This window comes from Papio anubis, chromosome 19 (assembly GCF_008728515.1).
Source record: "Papio anubis isolate 15944 chromosome 19, Panubis1.0, whole genome shotgun sequence".
Taxonomy (NCBI): domain Eukaryota; kingdom Metazoa; phylum Chordata; class Mammalia; order Primates; family Cercopithecidae; genus Papio; species Papio anubis.
In genome coordinates this window covers 1848070-1876046 of record NC_044994.1, presented here as the reverse complement: position 1 = coordinate 1876046, position 27977 = coordinate 1848070, and the positions used below count along the sequence as shown (strand labels likewise).

The following is a 27977-nucleotide window of genomic DNA, read 5'->3' as shown; positions in this document are numbered from 1 at the left end:
CTCTTTTTTTTTTTTTTTTTTTTTTTTTGGCATATGATGACACTGAGACAGAGAAATTAAGCAAAAGAGCTGGAAATGTGATTTTTATGAAGATAGATTCAAAATCCAGATCTGACTTTGATAGATTCAGATGGAGTCGTATTACTAATGAATTCATTTTGCCCCCATTTGATAAGAATGTTATCAATAATAATAGTAATCATATTCTACTGAGCACCCTAGGGCATATTATGTATTCATCATTTTTATTAAACTCCACAATGCTCTGAAGTGGCTGGTGGCACTGCACTAGTTTATGGACATAGAAACCAAGGCTCAGAGTACTTCACAGTGTGACCACCTGACTCAGAAGAAGTAAACAGCAGATTTGAACTCTGAACACCACCATCCAACCTGCTTTCTTGCTTTAGATCACAGTGTCAGTTTTCAGAGATAACTCTACTGTCCCTTACTCTTAGTGCCACCTGCACTAAGTGTGTGTGTGTGTGTGTGTGTGAATAGAAGCCTTTGACCTTCCCTGCTTCACACCCTGTTACAGCTCATGCACAGGCCAGAATCCTGGTATCAACCATTAGAAAGCCCAGAGAGAAAATCTTGAGGCTCAAAGAAGGGCCCCTCATGGTGGAAGTATTTGCAGCAATTCTATCCAATATTCCTTATACAAAACAAAGCGAACACCTGGAGCCCTTTTGCCTTGAGTCAAAATTGGAAAACACCAGAGAGTCAGATGGGATGGATTCTTCCTCAGCCCACCACCATCCTTCGGCATTTGCTGAGCTTTTATTAAAGTCACAGAATTCAGTTCTCTCAGATACAAGTAGTGTGAACATACTAAAATATTCTCTGGCACTAACAAAATGTGTGTGTTTTTAATAAATCTTTTTTCTATTCTTTTCTTTCATTTGAAAAACATTGTTGCATAAAGAATTGAGCATAGTACTAAATGCTAATGGTTGTTTTCTATAATATAATTAGCATGGGTCCAGGGAACTCTGAATCTTTGCTAGTGGCTGACTGGGGCACTGGATTAAAAGGATTTTAGGCAAAAATGAAGACTGTGGTTAGGTAGGAGAGATACTGCCCATGTGTGCAGGCAGAAATAGGAGCACATCTGTCCCTATTTTCCATTTTGAATGAGAGTTTTCCAGCGTGATTTTCCTATCCCCAGCCTAGTGTGTGTGTGGTTGATGTTTGGTACCAAAATGCAAACATCAAAGGTTTGCAAGGACACGGTGACTAGTGGTCACTACGGTCACCTTACGCACCGATAGAGAAAACTGACGTGCCAAGACAAAGACAGACTGAAGGGTTAATCTTTCATCTGGGTAAAGTACTGACTGACAGACATACCTTGAACTTAACCAGAATTCGGACTTAGATTTTGTTCAAACCCATTGTCATGAGATAGCTGCATTTCATCATAAGATAGTAGACAGAGGTTTCTTTCAATCTTCCTATAAACACTTAAGTGCCTGTAACTCCCACACAATGAGAAAAGTTAGCTTCAGAAAGCTTTTACATGTATGTGATACTATATAATCATTGTAACTAAACTTTCCCTATGCAACTGATCGATTTCCATATTTGCTCTGATCTGCCAAGGTATTTTGTGTGTACTTGAAACACAGATTAAAAGCCACAAATTAATGTATGTACATGTGGATGTGTGGATTTAGGTGCTTATGTGTAAGTTTGTGTGTGTGTGTGTGTAACAAAAGTGATTTATATTTTTAGGCTGTTGAGAGCTTTACCCAGGACTTCCAACATATAAACTAATTAGCTTTACCTTCCTTTATTCAAGCATAATGACATAATCTAATAAGTGTTTGATGAAAATATCTATTTTTCTTCTAAAAAATATGCAATCCGTCACAAAAACTTCTTTCTTTCAAAGTAGGGCTGGAAGAAAATATTGTGTGATTTGTAATCTCCATCTTCATAAATTGGATCATTATGAGTAATATAAACAGTCTTCGAGTTAATGAATGACAACAGTGAGATTCTACAGAAAACAGTGCATTCTTGAACTAAAAAACTGAATTTGCAGGTGATTACCTTGGCACCTTGTTCTAGAAAAATTAGAGATGTTAGCATGAACATTGTAGATTTCATGAGGGGCATGAACAGATGAACTATATATCACTGAAACATTTCAAGGCTTGGTGTAGACAGCGTGATGAACAGTAGACAGGAAATTCATGCTGTTTGATATGGAGGTAAAACTTGGGTGTCAAGTGTATAAAATGTAATGTTTTGGGGAATATGTGCTAATAGGCAGCTACAAAAGAAGGGTTCATATTTCTTATTTGTTCTGCATCCTACTTCCAAGTCTGAAATTAGCTCTCTCATATCTCTAACCACCATAACATGCCTTTTCTATAGGCATTTTATGCTGAGGAAGCTCAGCCAGTGAAGCACCTTACTGGAGACAAAGACATTATTGCTCAGATAAAGTGACAGCTTTTATTAGGTGAATTTCATAGGAAGTGTTTGAATTTTCCATACAGATCTTTGGGAATACATGATCCTAGATAAAATGGAAACAATTTCTTCCTGGGTCTTCATTTTCCTGATGTACCTCTACACACACACACACACACACACACACACACCCCTTCGTAAGTTTATACAGAATATTTGAAGTAGCGAACAACTACAGGATTGTCCCAGGATTGTATGACTTCCATAGCTTAGTAGTTTCATTCCCAGGTCAGTGGAGAGTCCAAGAGGTTGAGTAACTTCTTGACACCTAAATGAAGGCAGTTAGGTCTTTGTGACTATAGAGCCCATGCTTCCCTTTGCCAGTCTCTGCAGACCTCACTGGGGTCTTATTATGTGTAAAGTGCAATCCCGTTGCCTGAATGTGAAGCTGCCTAAATATCACGTTGTGTTCTCTGCCTCCCTGCCTTTCTTGGCTTCAGTTGATTACATCCTTCATTGCTTAGGGACCCAGGGAAGCTTTGTTCAGGCAAGACTCCCAGTCTTCATATGTTTGCTTAATCCTTTTCTTTCAACCCCATCTTTGCATTGCTGAGCCCCTGCCCCACTCCTTGGCATTGCTCCTGTACCACGCTGATTTGCATCTCTGATAGAAACGCCTTCCTGTGGCTGAAAGATATTCACTCCTCCTTTCTACAGATTTCCTGCTATCTTACTCAGACATAGGCTCACCTTCCCTTCCCTGTGAAGGGAATGGCCCTTCCCCTGATCTTGAGCCTCATTCGAATATTTACTTACCTCATTCTTCCTACATAGGAAAACAAAATTATTTTTACTAAAACACAGCTATAATCCAATTTTTCACCTATCTACTGAATTAATTTTTAACTCCCCGACTTAATATCCAGGATGTCCCCTCTTCACATTTTCAGCCAAATTATCTCTCACTACTTCCTTCTGCACACATTTTAGCTTTCCTCATGGTTGCAGTCTGACTTCATCCCACACTTTCTTTCTCCTGTTTCTATCTGGAATGCACTTTGCTCCATGCCTTATTGTCAGAATCTTGTCATCTTGTAGACATCTTCTTATATCAGCTCACCTCTGAAACCTTTCTGATGTCTTTCTCTCCTGATTTCATCTATATACAATATTTTACTAAAACTCTCTGTCTAAATATGTACAGAGTTTCTCTTAGGTAAAACTTTTACCTCATAGATCACATCCATGCAAGGGTGGCTGTATTCATGACCTTGTGCTTAGCACAATACCCTAATGCAAAGAAGATATAAAATAAACATTTGTTGCACTGAATTTAGTAGACAGTTTGTAAGCCAGGATTTTATGTCAGTGTTTTTTGTCTGCATAAGAAGGACTTGAGGAGTTCGCACCAGCCTACCTCAGTATCATTCGATAGCAGAGAAAGTCTTTGAAGACAGAGTATTTTATTAAGATGGAGCAATAATTTCCTGTAAAAGAGAAAGAGTACTTTAGAAATATTTAAATTACTGTATTACATAAAAGACTTATTGCCCTTAATTCAGAAGGGATATATTAAATAGTTACAATTTGTTGGTTACAGATTGGATTTTCCTTTCACCTTGAGTGTATATTTTTAGAAGTTATATGTACATTTAAGAATGTTTAAATGTATTAGTGTGTTCTCATGCTACTGATAAAGACATACCTGAGATGGGTAATGTATAAAGAGAGGTTTAATGGACTCACAGTTCCACGTGGCTGGGGAGGCCCCGCACTCATGGTGGAAGGTGAAAGGCAGGTCTTACATGGCGGCAGGCAAGAGAGAATGAGAGCCAAGAGAAAGGGGAAACCCCTTATCAAACCATCAGATCTGGGCTGGGCACAGTGGCTCACGCTGTAATCCCAGCACTTTGGGAGGCTGAGGCGAGTGGATCACCTGTAGTCAGGAGTTCAAGACCAGCCTGGCCATCATGGTGAAATCCCACCTCTACAAGAAATGCAAAGAAATTAGCCAGGTGCGGTGTTGGGCGCCTGTAATCCCAGCTACTCAGGAGGCCGAGGCAGGAGAATCGCTTGAACCTGGCAGGTGGAGGTTGCAGTGAGCCAAGGTTGCACCACTGCTCCAGACTGAGCCACAGAGCAAGGCTCCATCTCAGAAAAAAAAAAAAAATCAGATCTCCTGAGACTTACTACCATGAGAACCATATGGAGGAAACCAACCCCAGGATTCAGTTATCCCTCACCGGGTCCCTCCCACAACACTGTTGGCAGTGTGACTATCAGAGTAGGCAGTGATGTTTAGCGTTTTTACTTTTTCATTCAGGAGTCAGGATTTGGGAACAGACACTGCATCATTCTATCGCTATAGTGAATTAGGAGTGACTCACCTTATGTGGGGGGCGGGGGTTGAGAGACTTTTTTTCAGCAGAGACGAGGTGGAAGGCCATGGCAGAGAAGCAAATAATCCTGCGTACCACACCTCACCTCCAACTCTTTTTGGCACAGGCAGTGGTGAGCAGAACTGAACCAACAGGAACCTGCTTCTCAGATGTGAGGTGGAGGCCGGTGGTGCTGGACCTCACGTAGCAAGGAGCCGGGAACTAACATCCTTAACTTGTGAGCCATGAGACCTGAGAGGGTGTCATTCAGAGGGCAAATGGCAAACCCTGGTCAGTTGTCTACTCAGTAGTACAGGGAGGCAGAAACATGAAATTAGGAAGTCAGGGAGGCCTCACATACGGCTTCCAGTGACTTCTCCTCGATGCTGTTTATTGACCTGCTTGCCATAAACAGAGAGAAAATTGTTTTCACTCGGCCATCATGAGAAATGTTTGGGTTTGAAAACTTCTCTGCACTCTACTCTGACCAGTTAAATATATTTATTTAGAAATCCACACAGATAATCGAATTCCATATTGGACTGAGTGTAATTTCAGTGAATTTGCTGGTGTTTTTTTTATTAGAACACTAATGGATGGAGACTGCAGGGCAGGGAGGATAAGAAGACACCTGTCCTTAGAAATCTGAAACCCAATGCTCAGGCCTCGCCCCACATTGTCAGATGGTCACCAGCACCTTCCAGAAAACAGGAGTTTAATTTTTTGAAGAAAAACAGTGTTAGGTAATATGAAGGCTGCTCTGTTTGACTCATTCGCTATTACGAGGACCCATGGTCTGAAGGGTTAGTGTTTACTCCCAGTCCTCAGGAATGCTACTGTGTGTTCTGAGTCATCTGCACATTGCCCTGAGTTACTTTTCTTTTCTTTCTTCTTTTTTTTTTTTTTGAGATGAAATTTCACTGTTTTTGCCCAGGCTGGAGTGCAGTGGCATGATCTTGGCTCACTGCAACCTTCACCTCCCGGGTTCAAGAGATTCTCTTGCCTCAGCCTCCCAGGTAGCTGGGATTACAGGCACGTGCCACCACACCCAGGTAATTTTTTGTATTTTTAATAAAGACAGGGTTTCACCACGTTGGCCAGGCTGATCTCGAACTCCTGACCTTAGGTGATCTGCCCACCTTAGCCTCTCAAAGTGTTGGGATTACAGGCGTGAGCCACCACGCCTGACCCTGAGTTACTTTTAAAGAGAGACAGAAACGACAACATCAGCACCCATTACACCTGTTGCTGGTAGAGATGAAATTTGCAGGTCAGAGGGAGCGCTCCATTCCCCGGATGTTAAACTGAGGTTCACTCTAATACAAATCCTGAGTGAGGCACCCCCACAATCACCAACCCCACATGGCACTGCTACTGCTACACAGGTACCCCAACAAACGGCACCATTCCCCGGCACTCTGTGCTGGCTGGGGGCTCTGGTGTGGTCACTGAGCAACCTCATGAGGTCATTGACTTTCTTTTTTGGCTTCCTTTATTTTTTTGAGGCGGAGTCTTGCTCTGTTGCCCAGGTTGGAGTGCTGTGGCATCATCTCAGCTCACTGCAACCTCTGTCTCCTGGGTTCAAGTGATTCTCCTGCCTCAGCCTCCAGAGTAGCTGTTATCACAGGTGCACACCAACATGCCCAGCTAATTTTTGTATTTTTAGTAGAAATGGTGTTTCACCATGTTGGCCAGGCTGGTCTTGAACTCCTGACCTCAAGTGATCCACCCATCTCGGCCTCCCAAAGTGCTGGGATTACAGGCGTGAGCCACCGCGCCCGGCCATCAGGCCATTAACTTTCTACCAAACAACGTGGTGGGAGCCAGAAGCCAGTGGCACCTAAGTGCCTGGAGGACACATGTTGCCTCTGGGCAAATGACAGCCACTGAAGCTTCAGGGGGAAGAATGCCCATGCAGGAGCGCGGGCGAATTCTTCTCCATTACAGACTCTTACCTCAGGAAAGACAGGGAGGGATTGTGGGATCTGCAGACATCTAACATCAAAATGTTAGTGGTGGCAGGTATCCTGAGTTACTGGCAGCGAATCTATACAGATCTGCAGCAACTTCAATTCTTGCCTTCTCAGATGAAAGAGTCTGACTGAGGGCACAAGGCAGAAAAAGAGGCCAAGGCAAGATTTAGAACAAGAGTGAACATTTATTAAAAAGCGTTAGAGCAGGAATGAAAAGAAAGTAAATTACCCTTGGAAGGGGCCAAGTGGCCATCTTGGAGGACAAGGGTGTGGTTTGAGCTGTTGACTTGGGGTTTTATACTCTGGCATACTTCCGGAGTCTTGTGCCCCTTCTGCCCTGATTCTTCTTCCCTTGGCGTGGGCTGCCCACATGCACAGCGGCCTGCCCGCACTTGGGAGGGGAGCGTGCGCAGTGTCTTCACTGGCATTGTTTGCAAGATCACTTGAGGCGTGCTTCCCTTTACCTGCGGAATGTCCCTGGAAGGTCATACTCTGCCATGTTGCCTTTTTTTGTTTTTGAGACGGAGTTTTGCTCTTATTGCCCAGGCTGGAGTGCAATGGCATGATCTCGGCTCACTGGAACCTCTGCCTCCTGAGTTCAAGCGATTTTCCTGCCACAGCCTCCCGAGTAGTTGGGATTACAGGTGTCCACCACCACACCTGGCTAATTTTTTTGTATTTTTAGTAGAGACAGGGTTTCTCCATGTTGGCCAGGCTGGTCTCAACTCCTGACCTCAGGTGATCCGCCCCTGGCCTCGGCCTCCCACAGTGCTGGGATGACAGGCGTGAGCCACTGCACTTGGCCCATTTTGCCTCTTAATGCACATGCTTGAGCCCATTCACCCAACTCCGGGGATTTTATCAGGAAGCTGCTGATGATCAGTTTCAGGTGTTTTTCTGTCTATATGGAGACGGCCTTTCCCTGCTGCTGGCTGCAACCAATTATTATTTTAGAGAGACAGTTAACCACCTGACCATCACCTGATGCTCACCTGACTTTCCTGGTGGGAGGTGGGGGCAACCCTCTCCTGCCTCACTCATGCCTGACTAGCTGCCTACTAGTCAGAACACCTGGGTATCAGGAGGAAGCTGCAAGGTCATCACAGTGCCTAGCATTGAGTAGATGCCCAAAGAATATTTAACAGATGTGCTTGTGAAATTGAATGCTAAAAGGGGAAATTCACTACAGTACAAACAGCTGTTACTGAACATTTGGTCCCACCAAATGTATCGACTGTAATAAATGATGATTTCTTTCACCATTCCATTTAAAAATGTTTGTTGAAAACGTACCTTATAGCCAACATTGAGATGAGCATGAATGATGAAGTAGGTAAGAAGAAGAAGAAATGGTCTCATCCTGAACTGCTCACCCATCTGAAATAGATGCCCCAAAGCTCACTGTTGATATGGACAGCATTTACTTGAATGACCAAGGAACCCATGCAGAGAGACCCTTGTATCTGGACTGGAAGGGAGATAATTACTGTGGGAAGCTGGATTCATCTTGATGAATCAAAGAAGGGTCAGTATTTGCCCAGAGAAGGGAAGAGTCTACAAAGGACAGAGACAGCAGTGAGGTTGGGGTGGGTGTGACCTGCCTGTGCATTGCTGAGGATTCTGACCCGGCTGGAGCAGAAGGCTTGCGTCCTACAAATAAGATAGAAATACACACTGTTCAAATGTGTAGGCACACAAATCTCAATGGCCACAGCTCACTCTGGGAGCGTTCATTTTATTTTATTTTTTAATTTATAAAAATAACAAATCTTTGTTTAGGAGAACATCTCATTAACCTAGCCATAATTCCATAAATCAGTGCTTTTGTAATAGGTCTTGAACTACTAAAACATAATTTCCCAGAATTTTAAGCAAAGGGATTCGCAATAGAAACAGTTTCCTCTGAATCCAGCATTGTTAATTTTATCCTGGCCATAAATTTTCTATTAGGGAAATCCCCAGGGAGAAACCACTGAAGCAGCTCTGTTGAAATACTGCAGCGAAGGGCTCAAGGACCTTTACTGACCATATTTCTTCCTGAATGTTGAGATGTCAGAAAACAATGCCTACCATTTAGTACAATTTCTGTTATTTTCAACAGCTGCATATTTACAGATGTAGCTTGTTTAAAATATTTCATTTGTATGAAGTATTTGTTAGATTTTGGTGGTGGTTCCTTCATTTACATTTTTACGTTTTCTCAGATTTTGTTTTTCCTCTCTATTGCTACTCACCACACTTGTGGTCTTTATTGTTTCATGCTAAATTGCTTCTGTACTTTCCTCACTCCCGCACATCTCCCCATCTTTCTCTCTCTCTCTCTGTCTCTCTCTCTCTCTCTGGTTCATCGAGGTGCAATTTACATTCACTAAAATTCCACCCATATTAGGTGAGTAGTTCTATGAGTTTGACAATATACACAATCATGTAACCACCACCACAGTCAAGATGTGTATTATCTTCATTATCTCCAAAAAGATTCTCCTGCCCTCTGCAGTCATCCTCCCACCTCTTCCCCCAGCCCCTGACAACCACTGATCTGAGTTTTCCTCCTCTGGCTTTACCTTTTCTGGATTGTCATGTGAATGGAATCATGGAGTCTATGGCCTTTTGTGTCTGGCTTCTTTCACATGGCATAAACCTTTTAGATTTATCCATAGAGTCACAAGTATCCTTGTGAATCATACTTGATTCCTGTTTAATTAACTTTTATTTATAAATAATACATAATAATTGTACATATTTATGGGGTACAGTGTGTTAATTCCCTTTTATTGCTAATAGTATTCCATTACGTAGATATACCCGTTACCTACTGATTGATTAGTGGATAACTGGGTTGTTTTCAGTTTGGGGCAATTATGAGTAGAGCTGCTGTGAATGTTTGCAGGCAGGTGGTTGTGTGGACATCATATTTTTCTTTCACTCCAGGCGTCCCTTAATTGGCTGTTCTATCTTCAGTCTGACTGCCTATCAATCCTGCATTATTACCCTAAATGTTTACCAAACACATTTCTGGAAATTAAAGCACATTTGTACTGCATGAAGAAACATATTTAAAGATATTCTTGGGTGATTCTATTTGTAGTGTGGCTACCACTCTATTATTTGTGCTTTACAAATTTATATTTTCATTTATTTTATTTGCTTAACAGAAGCTTTACCTTTTGACAGTTAAAAATTCAGAGATACTTGTCACTCATTTGATTACTATTTTATTTCTGAAAAATTTGGAATTTTTTATAGCTAACTACTTTTAGCTTGTTAACATAGATTTGAGTACAGCCTTTGAGATCTCTCACCTGCAATCTCAAAATTGCAATGCTCTGAAAACATTTTAGCCTAGTTTTGTGATTGCAAAACCTGACCTGAAGTCACGTGGTAGCTGAAGGGAGACCATTCCTGTGAGTGCGAATTGTCCTCGTGTGTGTGTTTGAACAGGGCCACTGCCTAGTGTCTGCATCAAGTGGTACATCACGTCCATAACATGTATCTTTCTGAATTCTGGAAAAAGATGAATTTTGAAGTACATTTGGCTCCAAGAGATTTGGAAAGAGGATTTGTACTGTCTTCATCTGTTCCCTACACAACTGCCTTACTTGTTTGATAATGCTTTTCAAACTTTTTTTTACTGTGACCACAGGAAGCAATGCACTTTCTTTTTTGTTTTTAGACAAGGTCTCACTCCATCGCACAGGCTGGAGTGCAATGGCACAATCTCACTCACTGCAACCTCCACCTCCCCAGTTCAAGTGATTCTCCTGCCTCAGCCTCCCAAGTAGCTGGGATTACAGGTGTGCACCACCACACCCAGCTAATTTTTGTATTTTTAGTAGAGACAGGGTTTCACCATATTGCTCTCGAATTCCTGGCCTTAAGTGATCCACCTGCCTTGGCCTCCCAAAGTATTGGGATTACAGACGTGAGCTACCGTGTCGAGCCAGCAATGCACTTTTTGTTGTGATCTGGTACAATACATGATTTCAAAGTTTCAAAGGAAAAAAAAATAGTTCCTCTTATCACATGCAAGGAGATTTGATATTTTTTAATTTCCTTTGTTCTATTATATTACAGAAAAAAAGAGAAAAAAAGAAAGTACTGGTTGATTCCCACTAAGTTTATTTTATAATAAACTAATTATTCATGACCTGCATTTGGAAAAACATGAGGCTAAGGAGCAATACTCAGCAGGAGGGATGGCAAAGCTCAGAAGCAAATTAGAAGTTTACTCCTTGATGTGGTTTGGCTGTGTCACCGCCCAGTAGCTCCCATAATCCCCATGTGTCATGGGAGGAACCTGCTGGGAGGTAACTGAATCACGGGGGCAGTTACCTCCTTGCTGTTCTCATGATAACAAGTGAGTTCTCATGAGATCTGATGGTTTTATAAGGGGCTTTCCCCCCACTTCACACTGCACATCTCTTGATGCCTCCATGTGAAGAAGGACATGTTTGCTTCTTCTTCTGCCATGATTGTAAGTTTCCTGAGGCCTCCCCAGCCATGCTGAACTGTAAGTTAATTAAACCTCTTTCCTTTACAAACCCAGTCTTGGATATGCCTTTATTAGCAGCGTGAGAACAGACTAATACATTCTTGTTACAGCTGCTTACTCTAAGCTGTTTCCTGAAAAAATGGCAAATGCTATATTTCATGGCACTTGCAGACTCAGCCACATTGACAAATGAGGGCTGCTCTGCCTTAGAATTGTGTACTGTGGATTACATTCATAATCCTCACACTTTAGTTCAAGCAAATGGAGACCCTGAGACTGTGTCCTCACGAAATAGGAGTAAATCACTGGCTTCCACTGTATGGGCTATAGTTTAAACAGAGAAGATTTTATTGGCTTTCCATTTTGCAATACTTCACAAGAGCTTTGCTAGCCAATTAAAGCATCACAGTAGGTGCTGGTCAGTTGGAGTTTGGTGGGGGAGCAAATTTGCTCTGTTATGGGATAAAGAATTTATTTCAGGAATTAGGCTGCATATAATTATGGACAGTGCTAGGGGAGCCAAGGTGTAAGAGGAAAGACAGACACGGTGACTAACCAGTCAACCTGAGACATCAGCTGTTAAAGTGGGACCCCAATGGGGAGCCCCTGGAAAAGTCCTTGGGAACTCCTTCTTCTGTGTGGCTACCACATCCATGGGGTGGCAGCCAAGCATCTGGCAGTGAACCTGGGGCTGCTGTGGCCCCCCTGGGCAGCTCTTAGGGAGGAGAATGAGGATGAGGGACCCTACCTGACACCTCCGTGTTCGTGTGTCATCCACTGTGTAAAGACCTTCAGAAACAGTTGTCCTGCTTCACTTGTACCTTCCAGGTCACACACAGGTAGATGTCTCTTTGGCCATTTCTAATTCAGAGCCATGCAGTGTTGGGATTTGGGGAACAACCCTCAGCTTGACCAAGTTGATAAAGAACAACCAAGCACCTATGTGGTTACTCTAAATTGCAGACTATTATTCTAAATGCCCTTAACCATCATCTTCCAAAAACGTAGTCTAAATACTCATGATTAATTTCCCAAATCTGCAAATGAAGACATTAGAGTCACATTTTATAGTTTTCAGGGTCAACCATTGTGTCCAAAAGCCTTAAAATAATTCGTTATCAAAACCCAAAGATTTCTCAAGGTAACTTAACAAGAACACTCTTACTTCTACTAAATAAGCAGCAGTTCAGATTAAGTTGCTGCTATTTTCCTTATCTTGAACATTTGCTCAGTGGTAGTTTATTCAATAGACAAGTTACAGAATGGGGAAAAACTGATAGTACCTGGGGAAGGATGAAAGCTGAATTTGAAACCTAGAACATTGCAGGTGACAGAAGTACCTGTGCACACCTGGGAAAACCTGCGTGTGTCCTCCTGTCTTCTCCATCTCTTCTCTTTCAGCCTCTTTTTACCGGACCTGCGTGTGTCCTCCGCTCTTCTCCATCTCTTCTCTTTCAGCCTCTTTTTACCAAGAATTAATAAAATGCCTTTTCATAATTCCTTGCCTTTCCATTTTTCCTTCCTTCCTTTTCCCATCAAGCATTGAGATATTGGTGTCCACAAAGTGTGCACATTAGGGTCATGAAATGACCCTTGAACTGTTGGCTGTAGCAGTGTGCTAGGTTTCTGAAAAACTGGGTTGTTGAAGGAGAGGGGTTGCATGGAGGTGTTGATGGAAGTGTACCCAGTATGAGAAAGTGGCTCAGTCTCAGGGGTTGCAGAAGTGACAGCTGGATATGGCAGTTGCCATGGGTTGGGAATTAGTTACATGAAACAAATCATTGATGGGGAACTTAACTAAATATATTAAGGATAGTGGGAGCCCATGTTTCTCACTATCAGAGCAAAGATTGACAAAGCAGAGGCTAGAAAGAATCCTGAGCTGTTAAACTGAAGTTGAAAGTACCAGAATGAACACATGGGTTTTAAAAATACAGATACACAAGATATGGAAATAGTTGTAAAGGCATAGGCATGTGTATGGAAATATATGTAAAGGATTCCATCAAATAAGAGGACCCAGAAGCAATGTCACCCCAGTAACAATGCCACTCCACGTGCCCAGCTCTGAATACCAGGGTGCACAAAAAGAAAACAGGAGCCCAGAGAGTAGAAAGACTTGGAGCAGAGAAAGTAGAAGACAGGCCTAAAAACCTTACTGTGTCAGAAAGTAGGACAATGCTCAGTGAATGACAAGGACATTTCCCAGGAGCCAGTGTGGAGGGGCCCTCACAACTCAGGGGCAATTTCAGCACCAAAATTGTAGTTTCAAATACAGTCTGTCTAATAAAAGAGATGTTCATGCATCCACACAGATATTACTTAGCTAAGAAATTGATTTACTGGAGGTAAGGGGAAGTGCTTACTTGTAGCCCAATACCAATTCATATTTAGGGGCACCAATAACCACCACTAGGCAGCCATCATGACAGTTGATACAGGTAGGAGTCATTAATGTCTACTAAGGTTGGTGGGTGGAGGCTTGATAAGGAAGAGGACATTGATGCAATTTTGGAATATATCCTTACGAAAGTTCAAATCGCATACAAAGTAAACATAGTGACCCTGCAGACAAAGCTAGTGCACGCCAACTCGACTAGGTAATCACGGTGGGATGGGTTGGGGACGTGTGCCTCCCAGCGTGTTGAACTGAGAGCAGCATAGCACCATGTTTGTGTATGTTTTGCATGAATTCATGAGCCAGGTTGAGGGTCATCCTCCATAATGAAAGACAGTACTCATTCAGATTGTCAAGGGCATGAAAGACAAAGAAAGACTGAGGAGTTGTCCCAGAATGAAGGAGACTGGTGAGACACAAAAAACTGAATGCAACGCATGCTTCCCAATGGAAACCCAGGCACAAACAGTACAAGATGTTGTGAGTATGTGTGGTAAAATGTGAATGGAATCGGCACATTGGATGGCAGTGTTGTGTCAATGTTGGTTTCCTGTTTGGGAAGATTGTGTGGTGGTTGATATGGTTTGGATATTTGTCCCCACCCAAATCTCATGTTGAATTGTAATCCCCAGTGCTGGCGGTGGAGCCTGGTGGGAGGTGTTCGGGTCACGGGAGTGGATCTCTCCATGGCTTGGTGCTGTCTTTGTGATAGCGAGTTCTCAGGAGATCTGGTCATTTAAAAGTGTGTGTTGGCCGGGCGAGGTGGCTCACTCCTGTAATCCCAGCACTTTGGGAGGCCAAGGCGGGCGGGTCACGAGGTCAGGAGACTGAGACTCGTCTCTACTAAAAATACAAAAATACAAAAAATTAGCTGGGTGTGTTAGCACGCGCCTGTAGTCCCAGCTAGTCAGGAGGCTGAGGCAGGAGAATTGCTTAAACCCAGGAGGCAGAGGTTGCAGTGAGCCGAGATTCCACCACTGCACTCCAGCCTGGGTGACACAGCGAGACTCTGTCTAAAAAAAATAAATAAATAAACATTAAAAAAGTGTGTGTCACCTCCCCACTCCCCCACAACACTCTGTCTCTCTTGCTCCTGCTCTGGCCACATGATGTGCCTGTTTCCCCTTTTACCTTTTGCCACCATTGAAAACTTTCTGAGGACTCCCTAGACATCAGGCAAATGCCAGCACCGTGGTTCCTGTAAAGCCTTCAGAACCGTGAGCCAATTAAACCTCTTTTCTTTACAAATTATTCAATCTCAGGTATTCCTTTATAGCAAGACAAGAAAGGCCTAATACAGTGGTAATGTATTAGAGGGTCCTTATTTGGGGTAAATACAGTAGTTCCCCCTTATCTGCCATTTCACTTTCCAAGGTTTCAGTTTCTTATGGTCAACTGTGATCCGAAAATAAGTGAACACAGCACAATGAGGTATTTTGAGAGAAAGAAAGGTCACATTTACATAAATTTTATCATAGTATAATGTTATAATTACTATAATTTATTATTGTTGATCTCTTGGCTGTGCCTAATTTACATTTATATATATATTTATTTTTATATGAATATGTGTGTGTGTATATATATATATATATATTAGACAGAGTCTCACTCTGTCGCCCAGGCTGGAGCGCAGTGGCACGATCTCAGCTCACTGCAAGCTCTGCCTCCTGGGTTCACACCATTCTCCTGCCTCAGCCTCCCGAGTAGCTGGGACTACAGGTGCCCGCCACCATGCCCGGCTAATTTTTTGTATTTTTAGTAGAGACAGGATTTCACCATGTTAGCCAGGATGGTCTCGATCTCCTGACCTCATGATCTGCCCGCCTTGGTCTCCCAAAGTGCTGGGATTACAGGCCTGAACCACTGTGCCCGGCCCTAAGAGAGCAGATTTTTAAGTGTCCTTCCCATGAAAAGAAGATAAGTATGTGAGATAATGTCTGTGTTGACTCACTTGATTTCACCATTCCATAATGTATTTCTCTAATGTATAATTATATGTATATCTAATATATGCCTAGTTACATAATAAATATCTATAGTTTTTATTTGTAAATTCAAGAATAACAATAACAATAGCAACAAGAGATGCTGGTGAGGATATGGAGAAAAGGAAACCCTTGTACACTCTTGGTGGGAATGTAGATTAGTGCAGCCACTATGGAGAACAGTATGGACTTCCTCAAAAACCTAAAAACAGAACTACCATATGACCCAGCAGTCCCACTGCTGGGTATATACCCAAGAGAAAGGAAACTTGTGTGTCAAGGAGATATTTATACTCCCATGTTTATTTCAGCACTATATACAATAGCCAAGATATAGAATCAACCTGTGTCCATCAACAGATAAATGGATAAAGAAAATGTGGTACATAGGCCGGGTGCGGTGGCTCACGCCTGTAATCTCAGCTTTTTGGGAGGCTGAGGTGGGTGGGTCATGAGGTCAGGAGATCGAGACCATTCTGGCCAACATGGTGAAACCCCATCTCTACCAAAAATTAACCAGGCGTGGTGGCGGGCACCTGTTGTCCCAGCTACTCAGGAGGCTGAGGCAGAAGAAGGGCTTGAACCCAGGAGGCGGGGTTGCAGTGAGCGGAGATCACGCCACTGCACTCCAGCCTGGCGACAGGGCAAGACTCCATCTCAAAAAAAAAAAAAAAGAAAGAAAAAGAAAAGAAAAAAGAAAATGTGGTGCATATGCACAATGGAATGTTATTCAGCCATGAAAAAATAATGAAATCTTGTCCTTTGCAGCAACATGGATAGAATTGGAGGTGATTATGTTAAATGAAATAAGCCATGCACAGAAAGACAGCTATCACATGTCCTCATTCATATGTGGGAGCTAAAATAATGGATCTCATAAAAATAGAGTAGATTGGTGGTTACCAGAGGCCAGGGAGGAAAGGAGAAGGAGGGAATGATGGAAAAAAATGTAACACTATTACATTCTATAGAGCTAGTATTCATGAAACAGCTTTTGGGAAATGGTGTGCTAGAGAATGTTCATTGACCTTTGATTCTGATTGAAATGAATAAGTAAGTCACCATGTGGATGCTGATTAGGGCCTTGGGGATGGATATATCCCCAAGTAGATGTAGAGTGAGAAGAAAAATAAATGAAGAACAGAGTTTTGTGGACTCATCGACATTTAAGTAGGACATAGAGAAGAGTCTGGTGGCTACAACCCAATTCAGAATGTCTTAGTGGGATTTCCCAGCAACGTGAGTTTTCATGGATATTCATAGGTAGGTAGAGAATTAGAAGAGTGTAAGAAAACCAAGGGAACGGAGATTTGACAGTAGAAGGGGTTGGTCTTGCTTGTCAAATGCAGCATGCAGGTGGAACGTGATGAGAATTGGAATGGGTCACTTGGGCCTTGCAGTTGGGGGAGCAGGGGCAGTGCCTGAGAGGGCATTTTCTGAGCAGTGGTGAGTTGAGGAGGCCTGTTGTATTAGGTGATGATGGGCGAGGGGAGCCCATGATGTAGTGAGTGTTGCCTCCAAAGACAAAGTGAGAAAGTAAAAAGCCTGAGCTTGCTGTCAGGCTCTGTCCCTAACTGTGTATTTGAACCAGCCATTCAAAACTCATTGGCCGGTGTGGTGGCTCACGCCTGTAATCCCAGCACTTTGGGAGGCCGAGGTGGGTGGATCACGAGGTCAGGAGATGGAGACCATCCTGGTTAACACGGTGAAACCCCGTCTCTACCAAAAATACAAAAAAAAAAAAACTAGCCAGGCGCGGTGGCGGCACCTGTAGTCCCAGCTACTCGGGAGGCTGAGGCAGGAGAATGGCGGAAACCCGGGGGGCGGAGCTTGCAGTGAGCCAAGATGGCGCCACTCACTCCAGCCTGGGCGACAGAGCGAGACTCCATCTCAAAAAAATAAATAAAAACTCATTGGTTTCCACAATCTGTAAGATGAGGAAATGGACTAGACTATTTCTAATTCTCATCCAGCTCCATAATTTCAATGACTGACTTAGTGAATGGATGGGTAGTTGGGCAATTAGATGAGGGAATGAAATGAGATGTTACCGACTTCCAAATTATTGAAGGCTTATTAAAAACTAAATGTATGGAGGTGTATGTATAATTATATATATTAGTAGAGCTTCCAAATTACTGATTCATTTCAAAGAGAAACAGAGACCAAGGAACATTTTGTAGCCGAGCACTTCCCAAAAGCTGCTCTTGCACACTAGCTCTGGAGCATGTAAGAGTCTCAGAAGAAACTTGTAAGAAATGGTTTCCGGGTCAAATAAATGTAATTGTTTTACTACAGAACTCCTCAAGTATTTTAGTATAATAGTATGCATTGTGAGTTTCTCACATTTACTGGACCAATGACTGTTTCTTTTTTCTCTTTTGTTTTGTTTTGTTTTGATGGACAGGATTTCTGAGGACTGGCATTCTGATGAATGTAGTTTAGTAAGCACCGAAGAAGGAAACATTATTGATAAGATGGTCTCCAAATGACATATCAGTCAGACTATGACCTGTTTATTGTGCATACTCTTCAAAAGTATCATTGTTTCTGCAATGGCAATATTATGAATGCACTGCTTTGTTAACTCAGCAAGCAAAGAGTAGTAGTTAATAGTTTAGCACCTCTATGGCTGAATGATTCCATTCTAAGTAGGGATCGCAGCCCAATTCTGGATTCAGTAGCTAAATTCTATCACAGCGGGTGGAGTGATTGCTTTAGCAAACTACATTCATTTATTTCCTTAATATATGTATGTTATAAAATGTCTCTGTTGGGACCAAGAAGCACAAAGCTGAGACTGTTGCCTCAAAGTGACTGTTTGCAAATTGGGGCTTAATGCAATCCACAGGTGGGAAAGGTATAAGACTCCGGCTTTCCTGCTCTGTCTGTTGTGGTGTAAGAAGCAGCTGAGGCCACAGCTGGAGTTCTTGTTACTTTAATTTAAGAAGTCTTTTTCTCTCGACTCTACTTGGATGGTGCTTTTCATAAAATGACACAGTCAATTTGTTTTCCATGAAAGAGCTATGATAATCGATTGCCAAAAATCCACCTGAGTAGTACCAGCCTACTACTACTCCTGACCTCAGCCCCACACCAAAACAGCCCCCCAAGCCTGGCCTTTGTTCTTACTGGTCTCTTTTCTTGATCCTCATTTTTTCTCATTCCTTGATCCCCATTTTTTCCCATTCTAATAATATTAATTCTAGTTTACTCTTTTCAGTCAGGTTAGGTAGACTTTAAAAGTATACCATGAATCTCTGCAATTTTCCTATGATGAATTCATTCATCAGATTTCATTACTATAATATAAATGTAGTTTGGATGAAGCTCTCTTAAGTGGATTTTCTTACTCTTTCTCCAAATGAAAGGAATTTGCTATATTTTAAAACCTTTAACACAAGCATTTTTTAAAATGGGGTAAGAGTTTAGAGGCCATCTGTAAAAATGAAGCTGTCACAGGACATTCCCTCTTCCAGATCATTTTTTAAGTTGATGTGTAATAATTGTACATATTTTTGGGTACATGTGATATTTGATACATTCATACAATATAAAGTGATCAAATCAGGGTAATTGGGGTATCCATCACCTGAAACATTTACCATTTCTTTGTGCTGGGAATATTTTAAATCTTCTCTTCTAACTATTTTGAAATATACAATAAACATTAATAATACAGTCATCCTACTGTGCTGTTGAACACTAGAACTTATTCCTTTTATATAACTCTATTTTTATTCTCATTAACCAACTGCTCCTCGCTCCCCCTTCCTGCCATCCTTCTCAGCCTTTGGTAACCACCTCTCTGTGTTCTCTGCCTCTGTGAGATCCACTTTTTTAGCTCAGACATATGAATGAGAATGTTGTCTTTGTGTGTCTGACTTACCTCACTTAAAATAGGGACCTCTGGTTTCTTCCATGTTGCTGCAAATTACAGGATTTCATTCCTTTTTTATGGCTGAATAATATTCCATTGTGTATACAGCACATATTCTTGATCCATTTATCTGTTGATGGACACTCAAGTTGATTCCATATCTTGGCTATTGTGTATAGTGCCGCAGTAAACATGGAAGTGCGGATATCTCTTAGATATACTAATTTCCTTTCTTTTGAGCATATACCTAGCAGTGGGATTGCTGGATCATTTAGTAGTTCTATTTTTAAGTTTTTGAGGAACCTACATACTGTTTTCTATTGTGGCTACACTATTATACATTTCCACCAACAGTATACAGGGGTTCCCCTTTCTCCACATCCTTGTCAGCACTTTTTTTTTTTTTTTTTGTCTTTTTGATAATAACCATTCTAACTAGGGTGAGAGGATAACTCGTTGTGGTTTTAATTTGCATTTCCTTGACGATGAGTGATGTTGAGCATTTTTTTTACATAAGCTGTTGGCCTTTTAAGACATTTGTATGTCTTCTTTTGAGGAATGTCTATTTGAATCATTTGCCTGTTTTTATTTGGTTATTTATTTTTACTATTAGATTGTTTGAGCTTCTTATATATTCTGATGATTAATTCCTTTCAGCTGGATAGTTTGCAAATATTTTCTCCAATTATCTAGGTTGTCTTTCCTCTCTGTTGATTATTTCCTTTGCTGGGCAGAAAGTCTTTAGCTTGATATAATCCTGTTTGTCTACTTTTGCTTTTGTTGCCTGTGCTTTTGAGGTCTTACCCAAAAAAAACCTTTGTCCAGACTAATGTTCTGAAGTATTTCCACAGTGTTTTTTTCTAGTAGTTTCATATTTTCTTCTAGCAGTTTTCATGTGTTTTTCTAGTAGTTTCATAGTTTTGGGCTAGACCACTTTTTAAAGCAAATCTGATTAGATTGAAGATTGATTCCTAGGAGATCCTAGATTAGAAGACTCTTTAATTAAGGTTTAATTTTTATGTATATTATAGTAACAAATACATGGAAACATTCTATTTATAACAGTTGTTGACTAGTTAAATAAATACTGTCTATCCATTCGTATGATGATATATAAAAATAAATGAGTTGTAAAAATGTTAGTGACATGTTAAATGAACAAATCAGCTTGCAAACCATAGGTAAATAAGGAACTTAGTTTTGTTAACTATAAATGTGCACATCCACGTATAGAAGGAAGATTGGAAAGGAAGGCCACGTGGATACGTACATGGGAAAGCGGTTGAAAGCATAAAAGTGAACGTAAGGAGAATGGAGTATAATTGTATTATCTATGTGGCTTTTGGGAAGTTAGATTGCCTTTTGAAGACTTAGTCTTTTCACATGTAAAAGGAAGATAATAATGCCTAACTCAATTGGATTAATTAATAATGTGTCTAAAGCTCTTAGCACGAAGTAACTGCTCAGTAAATGGTAGGTATTATCAATAACTTTTATTTTCAAAAATGTTAACAGTAGCTATTTCTAGATGCCAAAGTTCTTGCTATTTATTATTTTAAAATGTTTCCACCAAAATATATAATATATAATGTAAATGAATACAGTGTGTAATCACTTAAAGTGCATATGAATATATGTGCATATATATGTATGTATTTACATGGTATATTGCTCTATCTTTTGTTTCCCTTCCCTAAGTAAGTTATATCTCTGATAAACATTTTTTCAAAGGCTTAACCCTCCTTTGAAGTTCTATGCTTAATTTTTCCATGAGTCGTCTCATCTTCCCCAGAAGTTTTAATGCTGGTCCAGACTCTTGACTCCTCTACCTGTATCTTCCGTATTTTAAATTCATTTTGTAAACTTAAGTCTGTATGACTTTTTCTTCATATCACCTAGTCATTTCATTAGATTTTTTCTTGTTACAGCTTATTTTATATTATACGAGTGAGCAGAGAACATGCCAGGAATCGCTCTTCACGTGGCTTTTAATAATAGTAATAGGTACTGTGGTTACAGCGCTACACAGCGCTATAGCACTGCAAGCCCAGTCGCTCAGTGTTGCAAAGGCACACAGGGCAGGCGCCTAGCACTGGATGAGGGACGTGGCTGGCCTGTGTCGTGTGCTGAATGGTGTGAGAAGTCTACCAGTGGCTATTAAGCTCTGGTGTCTTGCAGCAGAGTGAGCTTAGCCAGAACACATTTCAGCTGAGGTGATGTGTGCTGGCCAACTATGCTGGCAACTCAATATACTGCCTCTCATTCCCATTTTCATTACCCCTGGACGCCTCCCAAAATCACAGATGGTGTTTGTATTACCTTCCCAGACAGATCTCTCCTCCTTTTCCAGTTGAAGCCCTTTCTACTCTTCACTTCACCTCTGGCCTTTGCTACCTGCTATATTATTAAATATAGTTGTTTCAGGATCTCAGTTATAACAAAAATGCCCTATATGTGTGAAAATTATCTAAATGTCAATTGGTGCTGCTCTTCTCAAAATGTAGGCTTAGTGAAAATATGTGTTTCATTCTTTACAAAGAACTTTCACAAACATTATTTCATATATACGTATTTATATTTTCTTCTGAAACCACGGCCTAGTATCTCTCGTCACTTGAACAAAATAAGGAAGGCAAATAGTATTACTTCTTCAGCACAGCAGAACAGATGGCTGTGAGAAGCCCCCAGCAGGATGCAGCTACTAAGTTTCAGACCTGGACTTGAACTCAAATCTTCTAAGTTCAGTGTTGCTTCTCTGGGATTAAAAGAAAAAATGTACTGGATCCACCTTTCTTGGAACAATACAGAAGACAAAATCAACCAAGTACACAAAATAATGAAGAGGTCCTGGATTCCAGGATTACTTTAATATTTTCTCTATTTTCCTTGTATCTTTGACTTATATCAAAAGTAAAATATCTTCTAGCTGCTAGTATGTATGTAGTTTTAGACTGCTTCAGCTAGATTGCGAACAACTGCATTTGTACTGGACATGTGGTTTACCTAACAAAAACATAGTCCATTAGGATGTTTTAGGAGTGAGAATTGGTTCAAGAGTTCTTTATAATATTTCTGAAACTCCAGGGAACACTGGAATCTTCCTGAATGTGTAGATTTTGTGAGACACTGAAGTCAATAAAAAGCTTTCTTGTACCTTTTAGGGAGAAACTGAGCATCTTTTATTTTAAATCATTAAGAAGACCAAAACATCCTATAAGGCAGTTTAACCATAGAAATATAAGAACTAAATTTTCTTCCCTCCCCTTTTTTTTCCTTTGTAGCTTAAAGGGAGCTGATGCTGGCAATGGGATCAGAGTGTTTGTACCTGACATCGGGATGTTCATTGCTAGTCTGACCATCTGGCTTCTCTGTAGAAACATTGTTCAGAAACCTGTAACAGACGAAGCAGCACAGAGTAACCTGGAGTTTGAAAATGAAGAATTGGTAAATCTAACTCCATGTCTCTTCCTTCTTTGATTTCTGAGGACCTTCACCCTTAATGAGTTGAAGAACTATGCTAATAACAGCTGAGCATGCAGAGCACGTTATGATTCACAGTGCTTGACATAAACGTTTACTGTCACATTGCGTGACACCCTCGTGCAGTCTCAGTGGGCAGTCACTCTGGTCCACACCTTAGCAATGAGAAGACAGGCTCAGGGGTGTTCATAGATAAGGGCCAGGCTTTGACCCACCACCCCAAACTATCACGTGATATTATCTCGGAGGCTCACCGTGCAAAGTCATACATAGTGTTATGGTTCAATTGGTCTGGGTACCTTAGTTATTGCAGAATATTTAAAGAAGTAACATCTGGTAGTTTTAGGGGAAAAAATGAATTCCTCCTTGCAGGGTAGCTTTCCAGTCTGTGCATCTTGTCCTGCTCAGTGGAGTGGTGTTAACTTGGCGTGCTTTGATCAAGTTGTTTTAAAGCACTCCAAGGGGGAAAAACATACATATTTGGAAAAGTGTGAGAATTTTAGAAAGGTAAAAATAATGAATGAAATGTATGTTTGCTGGCTGGTTGAAACGTTTCAGGAGTAACTGCTGAATTGGAAGCTTGTCCTATTTTCGTCCTTGGGTATGAGAGCTGTCAGACGGCTCTCACACTGCCCGCTGACCAGCCTCAGGACACTGTTAATATTCTAATAACTGTACTTTCTTAGGTGAGGTTAGGTGACATCAATTTAAAAAGTAATTAATTTATTAGTGGAAAGATAACATTTATAAAGGAAAAAGTGACGAAAAATATTTGATTTGGACATTTGATGCAAAACACTTGCAAGTACTAAATGTTTTCAGTCATAAGCTTTGGCAAGATATTAAACTTGTAAAAGTGAAGTTAATTGAAGTTACTTATATTAAGAATGTTAACCACTAAGGCATTGCGGGAGGAAAATTCTCACTTATGGAAAATGATTTATGTGGTTCACAAGAAAGCAGACAATTGCCTTGTATGCTTATTTAAAAAACAATAAAGGGGGGATATAATTCAATAAACCTATGTAAACTAGAAATGATACTGTCTAGCCAGGCATGGTGGCTCAGACCTGTAATGCCAGCACCTTGGGAGGCCCAGGTGGGCAGAACTCCTGAGGTCAGGAGTTTGAGACCAGCCTGGCTAACATGGTGAAACCCTGTCTCTACTAAAAATACAAAGATTAGCTGAGCATGATGGTGTGTGCCTGTAATTCTAGCTACTCAGGAAGCTGAGGCAGGAGAATCACTTGAATTCAGGAGGTAGAGGTTGCAGTGAGCCGAGAAAGCCGAGATCGTACCACTGCACTCCAGTCTGGGTGACAGAGCGAGACTCTGTCTTTAAAAATGTATATATTGTCTACAGTTCTTATGGGTAAAAGATGTGCAATCAGCTTGCTTATCAATATTCTGCTATTTTTAAGGCAAATGTTAAAATGATGCTTGGTGTAACAGTAATTATAGTAAAGTCAAAGTCGCTAGTAGCCGCTTACATCTTACTTTCAAGACTTGATACCGTAAGGCATGCATTAGCGTCCTAAAAATGGAAGGGTGCATTTTCTTCTTGTTGATACTACAATTGTAAGACAGAGGATTTAAATTTTGACTGTTTTTTACATTTACAGTTTGAAAATGACTTTATTTAAATAATCTTTACCAAAATTTGCCTAAGTTTGGGGAAAGTAAACCAGTAACTCAGATTCTTCAGTTTGGGTATTTTTTATTTTTATTATTTATAAAGGCAAGTTTTTGTTTGTTTGTTTTTCTTTTTTTTTTTTTTAACCTAAGTTCTGGGATACATGTGCAGAAAGTGCAGGTTTGTTACATAGATATACATGTGCCATGGTGCTTTGCTGGAACCAACAACCCATCATCCAGATTTCAAGCCCTGCATGCATTATTATTCTCATAAATAGTAGCTATAGAAGGAGGGGAAAGGATAATTATTGAAAATTGAGTGGACTTAGCAGTCAGACATGGAGGCCGCCTAGTATATGATGCTGAGACAATTGTTTATTCTCTTTCTTCTTCTACAAAAGAGAGACACTAATACTATATCACCTAGTAGTTGTGAATGCTGAATAAAATTTCTTTAAAAAAAGCACCTGCCACAGTGCCTGCTCATTTTGCTTGCTTAGATAAATTGCTATTTGCTCTGCTCATTTTGTCCTTCTCCAATCTGAGAGGTAGTAGAGCAATTTCAAATTCCAATGTTCCTCTTAGAATTATTGAAACTTAAATGGGAAGATATTTTGACGCCAACCCACTCAGTAAAAGAATCTCTTCTGTGCCATTCATAACGGATAGTCATGAATGGTTTGTTTTAAGAAGAAAAAGCTTCTTATAAAAAGAACTTATGTGACCAAGGACAAATGCTGTTTGCCATAGGACTAAGAAAGCCTACGCCGATCAACAAAAAGCGTGGCTGTGAAGTGCCACACATCTGATGAAGAAAAGAACACAATGCGGTCACATGGGTTAATTCTAAAGTCACATTTTCTTCCTGATTTCAGTTTTCAGCGATAGATTTAGGATACTTCACTTCCATTTGAAATTTGCTTGAATATGTAAGCCTTATGTATTATTAATCACATTATTTAAAGATAACAATAAGATGGACAGATACTCTAAACATTGTTTATTAGGGACATTGAAAATACTAAATGTCATAATAACAGCATTATTTTCCTTCTCAGTTACATTTGTTTGGGGCTATTTTAGATAAATGATTTTATTCTTTTGTCACGTTCCAGCCCATCAGGTAGCCCAGGAGGAACAGGGGGGTGGGTGAATCTTCTGAGATTAATTCACAACGAAAAATTGCTTCCATGTGACAATCTGGACTTGAATCTGAAAGGAATAAAAGTACCTGGCCAAAATCAGCAGGGGATTTATTTTATTTTTGACACCACAACATATTTCCTGCTGCTTATAAATCTTGGAGTTTGCACTCTGGAATGTTTGGTTTTTAAGGATACTGAAAGAACAGAGTTTGCTGGCATTATTTCTTCTTTCATTTATCTCAATGGAGAAATGGCAGGCTTAATCCACTGGTGCCTGTAAGAATTCCTTTTCAAAAGCAGTGTTGTTTTAAAGCAGCAGCTAATCCCTGGGGAAGACTTTTGGGTCTTCTGTAATCTTCACTGATTTGATAAGGCTCGAGTTTGGTGTTTTAAAGGTGTTCACAAATCCAAGGAGTCCCCATAAAACTCCCAGTGGAAGTGGAGATGGCAGTGCAGTGGGAGCCTGTGCCTTGCTCCTGCATTTTACTGAGAGCCGACTTCAGCAAGGAAACCCTTCTCCTGAAATGTCGTCAAAGGTTATTTCTCAACTGACACATTTGTGGTCTTGTCCATTTGTTCATTTTAATTCAGAAGCAGATCTATAAATCAATCATAACTGGGAGAAAGGTTCCTGATCTGAAATCTTAAATAAGAAGAGTTGTATTATGAAGATTAAATTGAGTAGAAAAGAGTTATTTACATAATAAAACAATATATCATTTCATCAAACTGACATTATCTTGTATAATCCTATACTTACAACTTTTTCTAGCTATTACATGAGATTTGAGGCCTTATTTTTTAAATAGTATTTTAATGTATTATTAAGCCAAATTTCTGATAAGTCAAATGCTTATTCAAATAGGAACTGCAGTCGTGACTTAGCCTGTGTAAAGAGGCATCTTCTTAATAGACTGACAAGTCAAATATGAAGGATAAAAATAATATTTCATTATAAGTCATCCCCATCTGCTAAAAATTCAGGGATGCAACATTAAGTCCTGCTAATGTTATTTGGAAATTTATTCTGAACCCTGAAAGATTTTGCACCCTGCTTTCTAATTCCTAGTGTCCATTAGCCTGTCACAGCATCTACATTCTAGCACATGACATGACCAAATGGGCTGTGCTTCAAGTCTCAACTCAGGTTAAGTTGCTGTTTTTTTTAAAGAGCAAGAGACAAAGAAGGAGAGAAATCAATCATTTTATTGTCTTCTAATTAGGCTTTCAACATCTGCTCAGTTCTAGCCTGAGATTTAGTCCAAAGTCTCCAGCTTTAAATTTTCTGGATCCTGTTTCTTCAAGCACACAGACATGATCATTTGAAACATGGAACCATTCAGAATGGTAAGAAGCTGAACGGCTGCCCAGTTGCCTTGCAAACTTTGCACTTCATGACTTAGTGTGAATGAAAAGCCTTCTTTGTGGTTGTCCTAAAGGCTGTCACTGCCACTCTTAGTGGTAAAGTGGGTTACTCCCTTTGCTGGTCCTTAAGGTCACTTTCAGAAACTGGGCAAAACTGCCTGTCATACATACCTCAGAATGCCAGCCACTTGGTCTGTCTTCTTGGGGTAAAACACATTCACAATTTGGACAAAGCTTTTAATCTTAGTAGTTTCAGATGCCATTAGTTTAAACAGAAGAGATGATTTTTTTATTGGAGGAAGTCATGGATCTATTTATTGTCTTCTGGAAAGTTTTGGTATTTATCACAGGCTAGTTAACTTTGAGTCCATGACTGACTTTATTCCCCCAGAGTCTTCCAGCCACATCCCTGGTCACCAGGTGAGAGCATAGATGCCCACTCATCCTGTCCTCTCATACCAGCACACTCGTGGAGCAGGCCCTTGGGACAGTCAGTGAGAGCCACCTTCATTGCGTAGAAAGGCAGCCAAACGTGGTGGCTCACACCTAAAATTCCAGCACTTTGGGAGGCCAAGGTGGGCAGATCACGAGGTCAGGATATCGAGACCATCCTGGTTGACATAGTGAAACCCTGTCTCCTGTCTCTACTAAAAATACAAAAAATTAGCCAGGTGTGGTGCATGCGCCTTTGGTCTCACCTACTCAGGAGGCTGAGGCAGGAGATTCGCTTGAACCTGGGAGGCAGAGGTTGCCAGTGAGCCGAGGTCGCACCACTGCACTCCATCCTGGGTGAGACAGAGTGGGACTCTGTCTAAAAAAAAA

General features: G+C 40.8%; 1 protein-coding gene across 3 annotated transcripts in view; it reads left to right on the top strand.

The window, feature by feature from the left end:
• Positions 1–27977, top strand: part of PIEZO2 (piezo type mechanosensitive ion channel component 2) — a 460524-nt gene that overhangs the window by 237289 nt on the left and 195258 nt on the right. For all 3 annotated transcript variants that reach the window (XM_031658679.1, XM_031658680.1, XM_031658678.1), the window contains exon 5: positions 22812–22974. In XM_031658679.1, the coding sequence (XP_031514539.1) occupies positions 22812–22974 (163 nt within the window). The remainder of the gene's footprint in view (positions 1–22811; positions 22975–27977) is intronic.